This window comes from Dermacentor andersoni, chromosome 11 (genome assembly GCF_023375885.2).
Source record: "Dermacentor andersoni chromosome 11, qqDerAnde1_hic_scaffold, whole genome shotgun sequence".
NCBI lineage: Eukaryota > Metazoa > Arthropoda > Arachnida > Ixodida > Ixodidae > Dermacentor > Dermacentor andersoni.
Genome location: NC_092824.1, coordinates 62,290,830 through 62,311,562, shown reverse-complemented (window position 1 = coordinate 62,311,562; position 20,733 = coordinate 62,290,830). Strand labels below are relative to the sequence as shown.

Below are 20,733 nucleotides of genomic sequence, written 5' to 3'. Positions count from 1 at the left end.
TATGTACATAAGTACGTTTTCGGAAAGATAGAGTGAAAAAAGTGCTCAGGCGGACTCTTGCAAACTTTATTACGTTTCCTCTTTAAGAATGCGTAATTCTTCAATTACACTATTGGAAGTGCGAACAAGGGAAGGCCGAATCATTAAGAAACGACCCCAAAGCGCTGGTCTCTATCTCCTGTTCCTTTCTTCGGTCTGAATGTTTCGAAAGTGATCGATACCAGACGTTACATTGCCGTATCTATCAGACGAGAAGCCAGTCGATCGCGAAGGCAGTAGCAACGCAGAGACATCGCAATTCGGCATCGCGCCAGACTCCCTCGTCCGGATCCGACAAACGTGGAACCTTACAAGTCCTTCGAGAGAGTACTGTATGCGTCGAACTGGTTCACGGAGAGCACAAAGGAATCAATCTCGTATGCGGTCGGCCAGCATCTTGCGCCTACCAGCTGGAACCTCAGTTTGCACGACGCATGAGCCGGCTCTTACATCGGCTGCGCCTCGGAACCGCTTACACGAAGCACTTTCTTAATTCAGAGTAAACGTATTCCCGCTCCAACATGCGCGCTCGTGTGACCACGACGACCGAGAGTGTATGCCACCTACTCATCGACTGTCCCGAGCACACAAAGGATGAACAGTGCCTCGAACAAGAACGGCACTTGGTTGATTCACATAGACCTTTTCTTTTTTTTTTTTTTTGCTTGGCAAAGTGCTAGACATCGAACGTATACTGGATCACAAAGCGATGGAAGCACTGGAACACTTCTTTAAAGACGCTGGCACTCGTGACGAATACCGACGCTACCGCATAGTGCGTAAGTATGTCTTGATTCGTGGATCTGAAGCTTTTGAACCCAAGCCATTCGCAGACATCGTTTCAACGGGAATTTTGTAGGCGATACTTTTAGTTTTGTAACACGGTATTCTGTTCTTTTTTAAGTGTTCCCAAATGCGATAATTTGTACCTATACTATTACGTTTTAAATCCTATATTAATAGGCATGTGAAAAGGGGTCGCCCTAGCCAGAAAGCCGCCGCAACTACTCTATTCTCATCTCAGGAAAACAAACAAACAAACAAAAAACCTGCAGAGAACGGCTCCTAACCAGCAAACCGCAAGAACCATTCTGTTCCCATATCAGGAGAAAAAGACATACTGCAGAGAACGGCATGTGGGACTATGCTACGGAACATACGACACATCCCATCTGATACAGCCTGAGTAGTATGCAGACGAAGCTTCGCGTTCCAAAGCTCTTCTCACGAGCAAAGAACCAAATGAAATCCGCAACCCACACTTCGCTCAACCGAAGTAAAAAAAAAAAAAAAAAAAACGCACAAACCGCCGAGCGCGACCCGAGTCGTAAATAACAAACGAAAGAAGAATAGCGGAGTCACCCTTTCCAGCCGAAGCGCCAGCTCTCACACTTTCGAATCGCCGAGGCGATCGCACGAGTCGTAACCGAAACGCCCCCCGACAAGCCATCCCACCGGAAACCGCTCGCGCAGCATTTCTCTTTATTTGAGTTCAAAGCACGGTGGATACGTTCCTCCTCCACCGCGGTTCAAAGCCAGCGAAAAAGGCTTCAAGCAACGCTGACAGCAGCTGACCCGTGACGCGTCCGCGGGTCCACACATGAGAGGCGGCGGCACAGACAAGTCAGTCCCGCTGCTGTTACCCGTCGGATAGCACTGCCGACTCGGCCAGTTTCCGCGTCGTCTGAAGAGCGGCTCGTTCGTGCAAGTCCAAACACTGGAAGAGGGCGTGTGTGCTCCTTTCGCGCGGTGCGCTAGTCCCCCAGGGGCAACGCCCCGCAAAGCACGATTCTGTGTGCAATGAAAAAGTGAACCGTGACGACAAAGCGAACAGTCCTCGCCCGCGATGTTTTGCTTGTCCCCGGCTGCGGTAGCTCTGTAGCTGTACGACCACCCTGCTATGCCGCTAAGCGGCTGGGCTCGAGGGCGCGGGTGCGATGCCTGTTGCGGCCGTCGCCTTCCGATGGGGGCAGGATGCAAGAAACGCTCGTGTACCGCGGGGTCTCCTAGATCGTCACACTTCCATGTAATTGCGCTTAAAAAGGCGTTCGTCGCTGTTCAGACATGCGCATTGTATACAGTGACTTCTGATAATCTAGGAGACTCCTCTAGTCTCCTAGATTAGGAGACTCCTAGTCTCCTAGATCCTGGATGCTATGTTCAAGAACGTCAGTTGGCCAAAATTATTCCGCAGTCTGCAAATACGACGTGCCTCATATTCAGATTGTAGTTCTTGGCCCGCATTTGTTATATTTTTGTTGGCTTCACGGTGAAAAAGACCACCAGAATGATGTTACGCGAGCGAAGCCTTCTCCCTGCGGAGTCCTTTCATCTTCACGTTTTGCAGGACCAGCCGAAGTTTTTAGTCACCACAAATCGTCCAAAATTTATTTGGTATTTACATTCCCTGTTTTTTTGCCTTCTCCCTGCGGAGTCCTTTCCTCTTCACGTTTTGCAGGACCAGCCGAAGTTTTTAGTCACCACAAATCGTCCAAAATTTATTTGGTATTTCCATTCCCTGTTTTTTTGCCTTCTCCCTGCGGAGTCCTTTCCTCTTCACGTTTTGCAGGACCAGCCGAAGTTTTTAGTCACCACAAATCGTCCAAAATTTATTGGGTATTTCCTTTCCCTGTTTTTTTTTTTTTTTTCGGTCGAATAGCACCGCGGCTCCTTTTACACTGCGTACAAGGATGCAGATTAAGAGAATGGGTTCCTCAATAAGATTTTCGTGCCTTCAAATTTGCACCTGCTGTGGTCCGAGTGTACGTGCCGTGTCCCCGAGATTGACGGACAGCAGACACTATTAACCCCCCCAATTAAGTACGACAGACCCTACGTGAATTGTTCGTGTGCCTTCGTGCATCAACAAGGAGAGCCAATGACTTGGCTATAGGCCCCCGGCGAACGAAATGCTATTGGGATGAATTCGCCACGAGACAACCCAGCCCCGTGCTTCCCTCCTGGGCAATTCATTCCCTCCTATCTTCCACGCATTCCATTGCAGTGTACCGCACCTGGTCTTCCTTAGCAGCCCCTTCTCCATCATATAAAAAAGAAAAGAGAAAGAAAGCAAAGCACAACGAGTACCATCGACTATTTTAGCTTTGTCCCTTGACACAGTGCATTTAGACGTCTCTCTTCACACTGCGAGGGCCCTACCCTAATCCTTCAGGAAGAAACCACCCACACGCACACGCGGGGCAGGGCAGATAAGCCTCGCTCAACGAGCGTAATCCTTTCGCGGTGTCGTCACAACGGCCGTTTATCGTGACGCAGTGTGTAGTAGTGCCTGCCCAGGAAAGCCGGGTCATCGCTCCTCATAATGCGAACTAACTGCGCGTTGGCGCTCAGTTTCCCCCTCTCGGATCGAATTAAACCCCCTTCAAAAGCGCGTCGTGTACGGCACATGCAGCGCGTTTCGATGGCTTTACGGGACCAGCAGCAGAGCGCGGCGATACTGCGCAATTGCAGCGGTGATATTGCGAGATGGTAGCCGATAACGGCGGTGCTGCACCCTACCGACTCGCGCTGAAAGCTACACAAGCCGGATAGAACTAACGAGCGACTTCGCGCAATTTGTAAGGATTATCGCGGGGGCGCATTAAGAGGTCGGTGCCGGCAAGCCAACAGAGCCGACACCGGCTGCCGGAAAGTTTCGTGTTTCAGATAACGCGCGCGTTTCCGCTTTGACGGCGAAGCAAAATTCAGGCGCGTTGGATTCAGAATGGCGTGCGGTGCCCACAATAACTGAGCGCGAATAATTTCTAATATACTCCGATCCGTTGTTTCTTTTTTTTTTCAGGTTCACCAACATTCGTAATTGCAGCTTACTGCAGACTACAGACCGTACACTCTGGACTACTTCGCTCTTAGAAACAGGCTATGCATCTAGAGCCATACTAGACGCCACACTTCCATGTAGTTACGCTTAAAAGGGCGTTCGTCGCTGTCCACGCTTGAGCACTGTACAGTTCCTTCTTGCAACAGGTGGCAAACATACAAGTGAGGTCGTATACATGCCTGATGTCGCGGCTGAGCTGTTATGGCGTTATGCCGCTGATCGCGGTGGTCACAGGTTCGAATCTTATAGGTCACGGTGGCCGTATTCCAATGGGGACGCAATGCGAAACACTTACTTCGTCTGCGGGTCTCTGTTCGCAAGGTAACGAATCCCGGGCATTGTCGAAGTTAATTCGCAGCCAGCCCTTACAGCGTCTCTCACGCGTCTCGGTGGCGGCAAGACGGAAAGAAAGCCTGGCTTCCAATTTCCCCGGAGGAGTTTCCGAAAAGGCATCGAGGGCTTTTCTCACGAATCGCCAACAGATCGTGACCTGGGAGGCAGCGTATGGATCTTCGAACTTCTTAATCCGCGGCCGTAACGGTGTGGTAGCGTGAGCACAAATTATTTGCAGACCGTTTTTTGTGCCTACCGAGGTAGGTGATAAGACTTATGCAATCGGCTTGAAAGATATATGGCACGCAGGCCTAACCTCTGCGTGATGCTACGCGAGGACATTCGCAAAATACGAAGGAGAACCATATTTATCTGGAGCGCCAAGTCGACAACCTTTATGCACTTAGAGTTGCCGACACTGGAGCTTCCCGAGCTTTCGGAGTCGTGCGATTGTATGTTTATGCTCCTTTCTTTCTTTATCTCTGCTTTGCTATCACTTTTACCTCCCCCTATCCTCTCCCGGTCGGGTAGCAAACCGGATCTACGAATTTGGTTAACCTCCCTGCCTTTCCCCTTTCTTCTGTCTCTCTCTCTTTGGAGTCGTGCCTTTCTATGCCGAACATTGCTTGCAAATCATTTATAGGGTGTCCCAGCTAACGTTAGCCCGGCTGTTCAACGAAAGAAGAGAAAAAAATAAGAGATACGATTTTAAGACCTACTGTGTTCGGTCGTAAGGCCTCCGATGAGCGAAAAATGTAGGCCTTAGAATTGTATCTTGCACAGTGATTTCTAAAAAAAATTATTTTTTTCTTCGTCGAACGGCTTGGCTAACGGTATAACTGCGACACACGGCACGATTCTCGCAACACTCACTGCATCAGAAAGAGTTGACAGCTGTCGCTGCTCCGCAAAGTATAGAAGGGCACTTCCAGGCGCAAAATAAAGATTCAAAGGCCGAGTGACAAGCCGAGCCGTCCAACTTAATCTGCGAGCGGGCGTCGTTATTACCTGAGCCCACGTTTGCAGGAGCTTGCCATTCGTTTTCTATCGACGACGGAGCCGAGGAAATTCAACACGCCAGGGCACCGCCGAAACCGGAACGGCCGCAACCCCTGGACGTGATCAATGGGAGGGCTGCAACCTCGCGATTGCGGAACAGCTATGCGGCAACACTCCGCGAAACCAGGCCTCTCGGGCTCGCTGGCAGAAAGAGAGGCGAACCGACATACATCACCCCAGTCTGCAGGACGCGCGCTTGGTCGTTCTTCCTTCGACGCAGTTATTCACATTTCGTTGGTTCATTAAATATTACCTCTGTTCTTCGCGTTTCCTCATTCTCCGCGGACGCGCCTTCCTTTTCTTTTTTTTTTTTTTCCTGGAGCCACATCGTGCGCGCAATGCAACGAAGCAGACACTCACGAATTCGTTTTCTAAGAGAGATGCGCACCACGCTTCCGCTTCGCTTTTATTTTACCTTTCTGTTGTTGTTTTTTTCGTTTCATGTATTCGTTCTTATATCGTTGTTACGAGCACGTTTCCATTTCTCTGGCTGAGCACGCTTCTTCGCTTCCCTATTCCACTCGCTGGCACGCCACAGTCGTCTGCCGTTGCTTCGTGCGTTGCGTTTATTAAAAAAGAAAAAAAAGGGGGGGGGGAATGCATCTACTGTTCAAAAGGACAGTGACCCCGCTGCATCAGTTGAACCTGGCACCTAGAGCGAGGACGCAAGTTCCATTAGCGCAGCGGTTCCATAATCAGCGTTAGGTGCAAGTTAACCTCGTAATACTCAAGCTATCACAGTATATGCTGCGCTGAGCTTAACGCTTCATGAAGGCTGATTTAAGGACAGGCCGACACTTAACGCAACGTCCATATTTTCGTTTTTTCACATGCTGGAGTGAAGTTGCAGGCATGGATAGGTAAAAAGAATAAACCAAGTACTAACGAATTAATCGCAATACTAATTAGAGCACTGCCAGCAGGCCCGTATATGTATCCGGAGCGTTATACTGCGGTATCCCACATAGCCACTGCGTTATATCGAGACGGATAACCGGTCATCACGATCATGATCGTCTTGTGCTGCGCCATGAGAGCACGTTGGAGAAAAAAATCTGGAGAAGAAAAAAAAGAGCACGCGTGTCGACACTCCAGTATGTGTTACACTGGCCTGAACGTCTAAATTAAAGGACAGCGTGTCGTTTTGCGTCAAGGACGGACATTTTCGAAGCATTATTTCTTTAATCACGCATCGATGGCGAAGCAAGAATAGCAAGGGCCAGTCAATTATATTGTGGGCCCACGACCTCATTGCCCTTGATTACCCCGCATTAAGAAAATAAAGAGAAAGAAAGAGAGTAAAAAGAAGAAGATGGAGGGCAACCCCCTCGTGACTGTTAACCGGATGGTTTATTGCAGCTCGCGTACAACGCTAGTTAAAACAAACCGCTGCTGGGCCGGGCACGACGGGCAGGAATTTCTCCAGGGAAATTGACCAGCTCCAGCTTCCACGCCAGGGCACGGAGAGAGAGATAGATAGATAGAGAGATAGAGAGAGAGAGAGAGAGAGAGAGAGAGAGAGAGAGAGAGAGAGCGGAAGAGGAGCCACGGCTGCCTGCATCCAGGCACCGATTAATGGCTTCTCCGTCGTTATAGCTGCGCACAGCGCGTGTGCGGCCGCATCGCGATGGAGAAGAGAGACGGTGTAGTAATTGCCCCCAACCTGTGCACACACACATATATGTGTAATGCGCTCGCACGCGGTGAGGCCCGAGCATCGTAATAGCACAATTACTATCGCGCGGACAGGCCCGCGTAAGATTCGAGCCCGCGATGATGGGAGTGGGCTGTGTGTGTGTGTGCGCGCGCTTAAGCGGATAATCGATGGAAGAAGAACGCGTGCGCAATCTCCAACGCTCGTACAAAACGAGAGACGGCGAAAGAAGAAGAGAACAGAAAAGCCTACTACATGAAGATCTAATTTTGACGCATGCCCAATCTTTGTGGTTTCTCTGAATCGCCTTGTATTATATGCACAGCGTGCAAATAAATGCTGCCATGGCAATAACTCGCGACCTGTTCTCTCACGCAGCATGGATTCTGTCCTTGCATATCGCCTATAATTTAGCCCGCAAACGTATCTTCTGTGAGAAAGATGGCGTCATCGACTTTCTCGAGATGCCGAACATTTGTGAAAGAAAAAGAAAAAAGAAAGAGCAAGGTTCCCCTGCATAAAGTTCCGCAGCGCAAAAAAAAAAAAAAAAGAAGAAAACAACCTGACTACGCAGCACATTTGCTCTGGAATTTGTGAAGGAGGGTTTTACGGCGGACTCTAGACTGCTACACATGTGGGAAGCGCATGCGAGTCTCCTCCGGAGGTGGAACAAACAAAGACATAATGGGGTCCTCCGTAGGAAGGTGGCCAAGCTAGAGCGAGAAATCGAAACCTACACGTTGGACTTGCAGTGCAAACAATTGGGCGCAGACTTGTGACCGGATGAATGGGCAATTCGGATGCAAAAAAAAAAAAAAAAAAAAAACATGGCAGTTGTTGAGGCACCTTTTAGATCCGGCGGCAACCAAATCGGCGCAGAAGGGTCAAACGCCTAGGTTAGTGCAGACAGGGAATGTGCCCCGGAACGAAACACACCCCAAGAAAACGTTTTCCTCGACTGTGCATCTCGCCTACATAGGGAACTGAAAGACCTCTCAACATGGGTGACCACGCCCCCCCCACTACCCGCTCGCCTCGTACGTCGCGGCGCCTGGCCCGAATGAGCCCTTATGTTATAGGAGACGGAGACAAAAGCAGGCTCGGATATGCATATTCTGATAAGGTCGTGTTATACGTACCACCGCCACTACTAAAACCTCACTTTGCTTCGGCGAAGTAGTCCGGACCATGGATGTACAGAAATATCAGCTCGAGAGAGAGAGAGAGAGAGAGAGAGAGAGAGATAGAACCGATGTTGATAGAAAAGTGAAGGGGTTACCCAGAGACAACTCCCGTTGGCTACCCTGCACGAGAAGGAGGAGTAAGGGGATACTGAGTAAGAGGTGAGCAGCCGATTAATTTTAGACCAAGCGGGGCTGTACTTCGCGCACACAAAGCGCGAGCGTTATTGCATTCCGTCAACATTGGAGTTGCGGCCCCCGCAACTGGAGGAGGACGAAGGAAAGAGAGAAGGCGGGAATGTTAACCAGAAATGCGTCTGGTTGGCTACCCTACTCCGGGGGACGGGAAAGAGGGAACAGAAAGAAGAGAGAGAGGGAGGAGGAGGAAAGACGCGGTGAACTCGCGCACACGCGCGCAGGGCCCGAGCAAATCAAAGGCGTTCACGCTGGCCAATCGCCCTCGAGAAAGACAAATTGGAAAGTGTTTTACAGCGCAGGGCACCGTGCAACCTTGCAGCAGATACTGCGGTATACCCGCACCGTGGATTACCAGAGCGTCTGCTATCGGTCACCGGCTTAGTTTTCTCTAATCTTGTGTTGTTTTGCTTCCATTTTAGCATATATGCTGAATGCTGGCTTCGATGAACGGCGCAGAAAACCGAAAGCCATATAACGCCGAAACAAGGTTAAACGCCACTGTGTCGCTGGGAAAAAAAGAAGTTGAAATGAAAGGAAGCAAACAAACTGACTGCACATATCATGCGGGTTTCTCGTCGCAGCAAGTTCAAAAAAGAAAACGACACGCGGTCGAAAGAATGTCCCGCGCTCGCGCGACACGCCGTAAATCTGCCGCACGTGAAACCGAGCGCCCGCCACGGGTCAAGCCGAAACGCAACAACACCAAGGCCGGTGGAAAACGGCGGCCCGGATAGACAGACGCAGTTCAATGCTTGCTTCGCTCCCGAGAAGCCTGCCAGCAAACTAAACGGCAACAAATCACTTTTTCTCAAGCCTATACCCACGTGCTTTTTTCACACTCTTTCCCTTCCTCTTACCGTCCTCCGCACGGAAAGGCCTGGCACTGCGCATGCATATTGCATGGCGCCCATCCACCCGTGTTCCAGTGCGCGCGCTAGGAAAAAAAGAAGAAAGAACGACTGCGAGCTCGAGGAGCCCTTTAATTGCCTCCACATGCAGACTGTTTCTTTTCCGGCCGGCAGTTTTCTTCTTGGCCGCGTGACGAAACGACGTTCGCCCGTGCGGCGAGCTTCCCACAGATGCGCGGGGAAACCGTTGGCGTGTCTGCGCGTTCGTGCTAGTCGTGTGCGGCAGTAAAAGCACCATTAGGGGGGCTTTGTCTTCTTTACAGTCGGCGTCGACGTGCCATCGGCCTGCGCTGCTGGGCAAACATGTGACTCGGTTTTTTTTCTTTTCTTTTTTTGATGCGTACACTTCGAAGTTCCGCAGGTCCTCCGAACTGCTACACTTCGCGCTTGACGTTGCCGTTGTTTCGGCGAATAACAGCAGACAAACGGTAAGGTTGGCAACATTGGGGCCACCTATCCACGTAAGGGCTTTACGCAGTGGGATCGGTGACGTGTGGTTGTGCCCGCAGTTCGAACAGAAAAGAAAGGCGTTACTTCGAGGCCTACGGAAGAGGGGTCTGCCACAAGCGACGCGGTGATCCCTGACGGGCCTGGAGTAACCAAGATGAGAGTTCTACGCCTTCTGGTTCTACGTTTGGTGAAACGCTCGAGCGTAGGGGATGCTCGGGCGGAGCAATTACAGGTCAGGCACGACAGGCTAACCCCGCATACCACTACAGCGCGTCGCCATAGTGGTAGATTTGACAGATTTGACGGTAGCGGCGTTAGCCACTGGCTAACAACACTGCCACCAAATCTAGCCAACACTACCACATGTCCCAAGGGGTCGTTAAGAAATTGACGTTACAGTTTCTTTCCCCATACGAACACCCGCACGCATGCCCCTACAATACAGTCTACAATGTAAATAAGGCAAAAAAAAAGGAAAGCTAACCAAAAGAAATGTCCCACAGTATCCGTGTTAAGTGACGAATATTGAAATGCAATGTGCAACAGAAACACTATTACATACGCGCACAAACGGACCTCATCGACTCATTAGAAGCTGTGCAAAACAGAGCCGCCCGTTTCATTCACCGCTCATATTCATCCTATATTAGTGTTTCATCTCTCAAGCTACAGTTCCAATTATACAGTCTTTCCCTGCGTCACCGTATTTCTAGCCTGTGCCTATTTCACAAATTTTGTTATTCCCAGCTCAAACAGCAGCCGTACATCTGCGCACCGCCATCAGGCACGTCTCACCGAATTGGTCATCCACTGAAAGTTTCACGCCAGCGTGCCCGTACGACTACATTTTGCGTCCTTTTTCCTCCGAACAGCAAGCGACTGGAACGACCTTCACCATGAAATTGCAGTCATCACCTATCCATCAACCTTCCTAGAAAAAGTTGCATCCCACCTGTCATCACGACAAAAAAAAAAAAACTGTTTTGCTTTCTCATGTTAGCCCCACCCCTTACGTAAAACCCTCTACAGGGGTATATTAAGGAAATAAAAATGAAATGAAAAACAGACGACATTGCAGTACATTGTGCATGCACTCAGGAGCGGAAGCGGTATATACGCGCTTTCAACGACCGTTCCCCAAGGATTTGAGCGGGAAAACCGCGTTGGCTGGGCTCGCATATGCTTCAAATTACAGCGTCGTCATTCTCGCGGAAATTCGCATACATCGCGAACACCGGGAGGCCGTTCGTCAACAATGCGCGGCCACGTGACAGCTCCGCTAAATATAGCTACACCGCTTCCGATAGCCGCCCTACACCCTCCCAACAAGCTCCGTGTCTTGCGTGTATTTTCTCCGTCATCTTCCCGCGAAGACAGCGAGCTTGACGAGAAGCACGCCTTGCGTACGGAGATAAGCCGATCACACGCGCAGCGTCGGCAAGGCTCTACGACGTCGGGGCGTCCGGCCTGGCCGCCACCAGAGCACACGAAGCTGCTCGAAATTCTCGCCACGAAACTCACGTCGAATGTCGCCCGAGAAAAAAAAAAGTAAAGAAAAAATATGGTTTCGAATTTGACCTCACGGCGACAACGCAGCGCCCACGCAGTGCAAACCATCCTCGCGTCCATGTATGTACGAACACGTCGAACACACAGCAACGGCGTCAAATAATACGCCGAAAACACCCGTAGTCGTCAAAACAAAGGAATTTAGACGATAAGCAGACTACAGATAGCACAGCAGACGACAGAAGACTTCAGATGATACGGAGAGGACGTATATTAGAACAGAGGACACAAGAGAAGCAGACGTGTTGCTCATTCCCACAAATCGCCGCCGATCAGTCGGACGTGGCCACGGGAGGGTGTTTTCTTTTTAAGTGTCTTGTTTATGCAGGTCGAACGGGACAGATTTAATCGACGTAGTCGCATCGCGAATGATCATCAAGTCGCCCCAAACCAGCAGGAGTTATTGCTATTCAGCGGGCGTCCAGACATCCCGCCAAGTTCGTGTTCTCCGCGCACGAATCCAGCCGCGGTAGACGTGGCCCGTTCTACAAGGCGGGATCGGCAATCTGATGCGCCGTTGCCGCCGCCTCCAGGCCGGTTTGTTTGCCTTCCTCATTTCTGGGCCGTAATCGACGGGCGCGTACGCGTGCTGCTCGTTGTAATCGGTACGGTGCCTACGGGCTTGTTTGCTCACCTCGTTGCCGCGTACAGCATCGAGCGTGTAAGTACGCTACGTGGCCTATTACTCGATCGAGACGATGATATAAAACGCCACGCACGGCAAAAAAAAAAAAAAAAAAAAAGGCAACCTCATGAACGATCGGCGACAACGCTGCCGGCGCGATTCGCCCGATTCTTATCGCGCGCTTGATTTAAAGGTTTTTTATACGAAGCCGCATTTAGCGCCGTCCAGCAGCTGCCGACATCAAAGGAGGCCGCGTCTCGCGCGCCAGACGTGTCGGGAATTCCAATTGGGAGAGAGACCTGCGCCTTCTTTCGCGTATCTGTACAACATAAGCACCGCTGCATCGCTGACGGTACTCGCGAGTGAAAAATAAAGAGAAAATGCAAACAGAAGCAGAGTGAAATAGAAGCACATTAAAGAAACGGCAAAAAGAACAAAAGCCGGTTTACTTCGAGAGTTACGTAACAACCTCCTTCCGCACACCTCTTCCCCCCTTCGCACAACTCGCGGTCAAGGCGCTCTTCTGCAGGGGCCGTCGTGACCCGCTTACCTTTTTGCTCGGCCGTCGTCGTCGTCTGCTGGCCTCGACGTAACCGGTGCAGACGGCCCGATTCCGCGCCACGCGCCAGAAGTGTGAGCAGAAGTAGCAGTATCCAAAGGTAGCGCGCGGAACTCTGCTGCCTCCCACACATGGTCGGATGCCCGTAGCAGTCGCCGTAGCGGCTCCTCATCGTGTGACACAATTTTGTCGCCGCGACACCGCACACAATCCAACACGTGACGCGCTCTCTCGAAGCAGTCAGTTTCGCTTGCGCTGACGGAAAACGTCGTCCATCTGTCTGTCGCTCACGTAGCAGACGTTCGGTATTCTGTGCTGACAGACGGCTTCAGCACGTGGTGCTGTCGATTTTGTCGCTCCTGTTTCCAAATGTGGCAGCACAGTAAAGTTTTTGGACTAGTAACGAGAATAATTTGGAAACGAACGTCCGTTGTGAACGCAGATCATTAGGCGCGTTACTTCGAAGCTCCGTATCGAAAATGATCCCCGGTTGCGCAGACGGAACGCTTCGAAGGGTTGAAGAAAGCTTCTGTTACTGCTCGCCGTTTTGTCGTCGACAAGCGCTTCGCAACGCCGAATCCGAACGGCAGCACAACAGATCCAAGCAACAGTTCGAACGAGGTTCCAGACGACACACAGCAACGACGCTTATCTCACTCAGGCTTGTATTGGTGAGCGCTTCGCGAGCAGTCGACGCAACGTTGCTTGGAACAGCAGACGATCGCGGTCGAAGCAGGCCGCATTTCCGGTGTGTTGTCGGACGTGCTACGCGGTAAAAAAGAGCCGGCTCATGGGACAGGCAATTTGGGTTCATGCAGGGCCGGCTCGTTTGCCAACGTCACGCTTACTGGCCGGAGAGCGAGGTTCCTGTCACTTGAGATGCCACGCGACGGAAGTCGTCCAAGGGCTTCCACAGCGGCGGCGAGGGACAACCGTCATCAATCACTAAGAGACTTCAGATGCGACCGCGATGCCTCGCAAGCTTTTCTTTTTCCCTTGTCCTTGCCTTGTCTCAAAGACAGCAAGCGAGTCGCTGTCCTGTCCCAGGCGATGGGCTGGCGTTTCGTTGACGTTCTGTCGCGCAAGAAGTGTTCACGTGACTAGCGTGTCTTATTTGCTTGTAGGGCAGAGACCACCGACTGGGTGTCTCAGTCGTTATATCAGTCGTCAGAAAAGGCCACAGGAGAGCCTTTTAGAACATAGAAAAGGATCCAGACGTAAGGTTGCTAACGTCTCCGATAGCAGAATAATGCACCGGTTCGGCAGTTATACGGGTGTTTCGTGAATAGCCTCACTCGGACAGCTGCCAGCAGCAATACCGAATCGGGCCTCGAAAGCAATCACGCAGAAGCAAGATTTGTCGTATTCGTTTTGTTTCAGAAACGAGTTGCACGGTCGAATAAAAAACGCACTGTTATGGCATAGTCACTTCAGCTAACAGAAGTGTCCATTATTTCAATCCACCGGAGCGGGTTATAGAAGACGATACATAATTCACCACACAATCGACAACACTTCCCGCTGTCGCACTTTTCGCGACCGTCGCTGGGTGTCCGCACAACGCGCGACTGCTTCTGTCACGGCGTACTCACGTCACTAAAAGGGTGCGCACTGGTGGTAGAAGCCAGCTGCACCGCGTGCTCGTGTCTAAGCACCACTGGTCACGCGATCACGGACGTTTAGCAGACGATCTCACACGGCCGAGCGTTGACAACGGAGGGCAGCGCGTTCACCCATCGCACCGATCCTAGCAGACGACGCGGGCCACCGCGTAGGATCGTTCATAACAGCCCACTAGAGGCGGTCACGACTTACACGCACGCACACACTTGCACACAGTGAAGCATCCAAGCCGAAAACATCACCGACGTTTTCTTTTCCCCCGCAGCTGGTGGCCGGGATCGCCAGGAAGCAAAAGGCATCGATGACGGCTTCTGCCTTCCGAGCCAACGGGAGACGGCACGATAAGCAGACGGCTTCGCAAACAGGGCGTCAGCAGACAACCCACACGCACACACACGCGGGTTCGCTGGAGCGCGCGAAACTTGATTGCTAAAGGACGCCGCAGACGCTACCGCCGCCGTTGAAGGTTGCCACAGCCGTAGCACGCGGACCGGCGTGCCTTGGACTCGACGAGCAGCCTTTGCGAAGAGCGCACGCCGTCCTGCAAGCCCGACAAGTTCGCGCGGCGCTCTGTGGCCCGCCGGCTCGGTGAAAAAAAAACGATCTCGGCTCCCCTCACCCTCGTGGGGAAGCGCTCTCCTCTCTCACGTTTGCATTCGCGGCCAGCGTGGCTCGCGAGGCGCGTGCTTGTGTATGGTGTCGCCCTCTAGAGGAGGGCAGCGGCGGGGGACGAGTCGATTGCGGGCGGTCTAGGTGAGGCCGGCACCTGTGCTCAGGTGAGCAGGCGATCGCAGATGGGTTGGGGAGCTGCAGACCCCGCGGGAAGATATTTCCGCTGTTAATGTGAAAGTGACCTAGCGGTCAGGCCGACATTCTAGCGTGACATCGCACCGATTGTGGAAATAAATTATAAGAAAATGGATCCGACAAGACTGGTATGCAAGCTCTGCAGAAATGCTTGAGGAGTTATTGCAAACGAGATTGTAAACATAGTCGCTTAATGGCAAGTTCCGCTGAAGTGAAGCCACAGCAACAAATCGAAAAGGAAGAAAAAGAAAGGAAAAAGAAACCCGGAGGCGGAACCAAGAAAATTGGTAGAAATTTCGAAATGAAAAGTACCCATGATATTGCCTATCAGATGGTGCAGCTTATGTGCGATGATTTTGACAAATCTGTGTAGAATGCGGTTAGTGTGACATGTTTCGGCACAAAAATTTATTTGGCGCGGTTGTGCGGTTTTCGCCAATAATACTCACGCTACTATACCATTCCTGCTTGGAAATGTGCGGGATAACGCATATTTCTTCTTGGAGGGTATTTAATATGCAGGGTTTCCCAACTGTCAAGCACCAAGGTTTAAAAATATGCAAATACCACGTAGCTCGACAGGTAATATTTGCCTTCGCTTGGAGATACTCAGACTATTTCTTGCATTACACCTAATTACATAATTTGTTTTAATTAATTAAACCTAAGTATGTAATTATTCATAATGATCAGAGTAAAACCGCACTGCTAGCTACAAGATATAGAAAAGATATGACCGTAGTACTAGCTGCACGATGTGTGTGATATGGACAAGATATTACCGCACCACTAGCTACAAGGTATGTAGCAGGCCAGATATGACCGCAGTACTGACTACAAGATATGATATGGACAAGATATGACTGCACCACTTGCTACAAGATATGATATTGACAACATATGACCGCACCACTAGCTACAAGATATGATATGGACAAGATATGACCCCACCACTAGCTACAATGTATGTAGTGGACAAGATGTGACCGCAGTACTGGCTACAACATATGAGATGGACAAGCTATGACTGCACCACTTGCTACAAGATATGATATGGACAAGATATGACCGCCCCGCTAGCTACAAGATAAAATATTGACAGGATACGACTGGACTACTAGCGTAGCTTCCTCTGCGTTACCTGCTAAGTATGAAGCAGGGTGTAAGCCCAATTAACTTCGAGTTCGAGCTTGGGGTCAACAATGCCGGATGCAACAAAACTCGATCTCGAATTCAAAATTTATAAATTACTTCACTCGAAGTCGTACTGAATAATTCTGTCGTTTCATCCTCTCCATATATAATCGAACCGCAAGTAAGGCCTCAATGAAAGACAAACTAGCGTTCGTCACACTAGCCAGCCGTCTCAAGGTTATTTCACCGTTGCATAAAAGTTTCTCTCAAACTGCAAGTCACGACTACCTTATTCTGCGGCTGCTATATATGTGTATATATCAAACCACGTTGATCACCGGATAAAGATGGGAATTGATTCATGCTACGCGAAATCTCTCTTTCGGTCCTTCATTCGCCGTACATCCCAGGAATGGAATCACCTCGCCGCAAATGCCATCACCAACAGCAAAGCATTTCCTTCAAGCCTTAGCTAACATTGTATAATCGGGAGTATCTACAGGCTATTACCATAACTGATTACACGTTCTGTTTTTCTTCTTTTTCCTTTGTGGGCTATTATTTTGTAACCACTCTCCTATTCATTGTCACATGCCCCTACATGTCTTTTAAAGAAAAACAAGTAATTAAATCTACTCTGCTGCTAGATACGATTCTGCATGTGACGCTCAGGTTATGTTAAGAATGCAGTGAAAGACGGCAAAACTATATTTTCAACAGACGCAATTATTTGCGCCCAAAGGCATATTTACTACTTCTTTCAAATTTTGAATAGCTGCGCACCTCTCCTTTGCAACGTCTAGAATTGCTTGTGTACAGTTAATGTCAATTTTGTTGTTGTTGTTGTGGTTCTTTGTTTCGTGTTTGTGGGTTCAGCACACTCAAACAGCAGCAAGGGAAGGAGGAAGGCAGGCCAAATTGCGAAAATAATTACAGAACGAGGCCAGCAGGGGGGAACAGCGACGCATGTCAGGCCACGGCTGTGGCGATAGCATCTCCCGGACCGTGGCCACAGGAAATGCCGCACACGCCCCTTCCCCACCACCGACGAACCCAGCAGGCCACGTCCTGCGGTGTCGCTCACGCAGGCGCACGCATTGCACTTCCCCGAGTTTTCCCGAGACAGCGACCCATAGCTCGTATAGTGGCAGGGCATCTGGTTCGCACGACACACCGACGCAAGATCTCTTCTTCTATTTCACTCTCTCTCTCTCCCTCTCTCTCTGTTTTATTCAGTTCTTTCACAGTGAGCACGTTATCAGTGCCTGACGTGGCGTGTAAGAAATTTGCCCCACCCAAAAAAAAGGAAAACGTCAAACAGCTTTCGTCAGATCCAACCCGAGTTGACTCGAAGTGCGAGCAGATAGCCTGTGATATTTTAAACTGGGCAACGGAGAAACGTACAGTCAACCAAAAAAGTTTGCGTACCACGGGATTCCAGAAAAACGTTCAGTTTTCGAGCAGCCTGTAAAAGTAGTAAGTAAAACCTAACGTCCCAATATTGTTCACATACAGGGTACGTCCGAAAAGTAATGTCACTGAGTCAATTAAAAAAACATTATTCATCATATCAGTACAGCACATTGAAAGGTTTCGAAATAGGCTCCTCCTGCGTCGATAGATTGCTCCCAGCGAGATTGCCAGGCGTTGAAGGCGTCATGGTAGGCCTCCCCCAGGATGTCCTTTAGAGTCTTGGTGCAAGCCTCTTTGACTTTGTCAACTGCTCCGAAGTGATGTCCGCTCAGGGGAGTTTTCAAGCGCGGCAACAAAAAGAAGTATGGGGGAGCCATGCCAGGACTGTAGGGCGACTGGGGAACCGTTGGCGCCTTTGAATCAACCAGGAAGCGGGTGGGGGCTGGCGCGTTTTCATGGTGGAGTTTCCAATCGCCCGCGATGTCAGGCTGGCCGCGATGAAACCTTCGTATCTGTCCCTTAGGCACTTCCACGTAGAATTTGGCGTTGGCTGTTGAACGATGTAGTACAAACTCATGGTGACCTCGACTTCAAAGCTATACTCCTGACGCTTCAATGTCCAGCGACCAAGTCGTCCAGTGAGGTCTTTAAGGAAGGACAACCAGCATAGTGCATGGTGATCTGTGATGACCGAAAACGCGTGGCCAAACAAGTACGGTCTAAATTTTGCGAAAGCCCAAAGAGATATATTCCCGTTCAGTGATCGAAAAATTGCGCTCTGCAGGGGAGAGGAGTCGACTGGAATATGCGATGACGCGGACTTGCTCTTGTTGCCGCTGGACAAGCACAACGCTGATGCCGTGTCCGCTGGCGTCGGTGCGAACTTCAGTGGCCGCGGACGGGTCAAAATGGGTCAAGATGGCCCGGGTGATAAGTAACCTAGTGGGTGTTCGAAAGGCATCAGCTTGTTCAGGGCCCCACGAAAATGATACGTCTTTCTTGAGGAGTTGCGTTAAGGGACGGGCAATGCCGGCGAAATTCTTGACGAAGCGTCGAAAATATGAACATAGGCCGACAAAGCTCCGGACGTCTTTGGCCGAACGTGGTACAGGAAAATTTTACACGGCACTAATTTTACCGGGATCAGGCTGTACGCCACGAGCACTGACAAGGTGGCCTAGCACAGTGATTTCACGACAGTCAAAACTGAATTTGATGAGTTCAGCTGTAGGCTTGCTTGGCATAAAACATCAAAACCTACCGACAGGCATGTAAGGTGGCTCTCAAATGTCGGCGAAAAAACGATGACGTCATCTACATAACAAAGGCACGTGGACTATTTGTAGCCGCGAAGGAGAGAGCGCATCAACCTTTCATACGTTGCTTTGGCATTACACAAACCAAATGTCATCACCTTAAATTGAAAAATTTTATCCGGTCTAACGAATGCGGTCTTTTCGGGGTCCAGGTCATCTACGGAAATCTACCAGTATCATGAAGGTAGGTCGATGAAGGGGAAGTAGGTAGATCCACGTAGACAGTCAATAACGTCATCGATTCTCGGCAGAGGGTGGACGTCCTATCGCGTGACTTTGTTCAAGTGACGGCAGCCTATAGCAGAATCGCCAGCTACCGCCCTTCTTCTTTACTGGCGCGACCCGGGGCTCTAGGAACGTTCAATGACGTCTATCGCGAGCATTGCTTCGACCTCGCGCTGGGCTACTTGCCGTTCAGCATGAGACACACGATAAGGACGACGTCTGACGATGCTGGCGCCTCCAATATGGATACGAAGAGTGATGACAGAAGTCTGGTCCTAAGGCCGCTCGTCAAAGTCAAATATGTCGCAATAAGACATCAACATGTGCCTGATATCGGTAGCCTGTGCTGGAAGGAGGTCAGACGCGGTCATCTTGGTGAAATCACGATCGGCTGCACGGCTTGAGGTGGAGAAGGCAGCGGGGAGCGAAGCACCACCAGCAATTCATGCAGAAACGGCATGCTCATTGATAGAATAGGCGTTGCCCAAAGTCATGCCATTTGGGATAAGTTGCGTGCACGAGCTGAAGTTAAAGATGCTAAGGAACGCGCGGTAATTAGAGAGAGAGAGAGAGAGAGAGAGAGAGGAAAGGGGAAAGGCAGGAAGGTTAACCAGTTGGGAAGATCCGGTTTGCTACCCTACGCGGGGGGAGAGGAGAGGGAGAGGTAAAGTGATAACAAAGTAGAGATAAAGAAATAAAGGAGCATAGACATACGATGACAGTCGGTCAATGTCACCGCACACCGTCACCACACATCACATTAGCATCTGCAGCACTATAAACACCTGTTCAGGCTACAGCCGCTTGTCCAATTCTGTTGCCCTTAAAAACTACAACAGTGCCCTCGTCGCCCTCCGCTCTGATGGCTTGAGATGGTGGCATTATAAAATAAGTTCCTCTGTTAGAGGTGGTTATTAGGAATGGTGAGTATGGTATGGAGGAACGGCGGCTTCCCATTTCTGACCACTAGAACGTCAACAATGGGAGTCAGGACGCAATCGCCATCGGGAATAGAGTGGACAGGCATTAGGTCCACATACGTAACGGATTGGGGTGTCAGACGGATGTAATCCACCGTACATAAACGTGGTTGACGGGTGCTCGCAGCGTCATAGTAGCGAGGCAGGTCAAGACGAAGCAATCCGGTTCCACAATCAACAAGGGCGGACTGGGCAGATAGAGAGTCCATGCCCAGGATGAGTTGATGGGAGCAGTGCTCGAGCACAGCAAGAAAATCAGTCGTACAGCAGCCGGCAATACCTATTCGTGCGGAGCACATACCAAGGACAGGAAGCGTTTCGAAGCTCCGAATGCACTACTGATATATGTGCCCCGTGTCAACGAGAGTAGCGACAAGTGTACCGTCCACCAAAAATGTGACTGGGATAAGACCAGGCAAAACAGGGAAAATGTACTTCGGTGTTATATACAGAGAGAAGCCAAGATGGTGGAACAATAACCACACGAGCACTTCTTCAATGCTCGTCTTCATCCCCTTGCTTGCGCCTTCTCCAATGTACGGGAATGGCTTGTAACAATACTTCCAACTTCGCGAATCAACAACAAGCGTGTTCTTAGCGGGTATCAAACAACGATTATTGAGCACTTGGTGCTAAATTAGGCGCGAACAAACTGGCGACAATTACCGTGAAGTACTGCAAAAGACGCAGTTAATTTAGTCAAGCGCCATAGCTCACTCAGTTAAATATGACGCAGTGCCGGACAGAAAAAAAAACTGCCAGGGGTTCAACATGGCTTGAACCTAGTTACACGAGCGGAAGCTCTGTTAAGCATAGTTA

The 20,733-nt window shown here is 50.3% G+C and overlaps 1 protein-coding gene across 1 annotated transcript in view; it reads right to left on the bottom strand.

Moving 5' to 3' along the window:
* The window catches only part of LOC126517492 (tyrosine-protein kinase transmembrane receptor Ror-like), a 316,867-nt gene extending 301,984 nt beyond the window's left edge, over window positions 1-14,883 (bottom strand). The window contains exon 1 of the mRNA XM_055064215.1: window positions 12,408-14,883. Coding sequence (XP_054920190.1) covers window positions 12,408-12,588 — 181 coding nt within the window. The 5' untranslated portion in view covers window positions 12,589-14,883. The remainder of the gene's footprint in view (window positions 1-12,407) is intronic.
* Window positions 14,884-20,733: the final 5,850 nt, after the last annotated feature.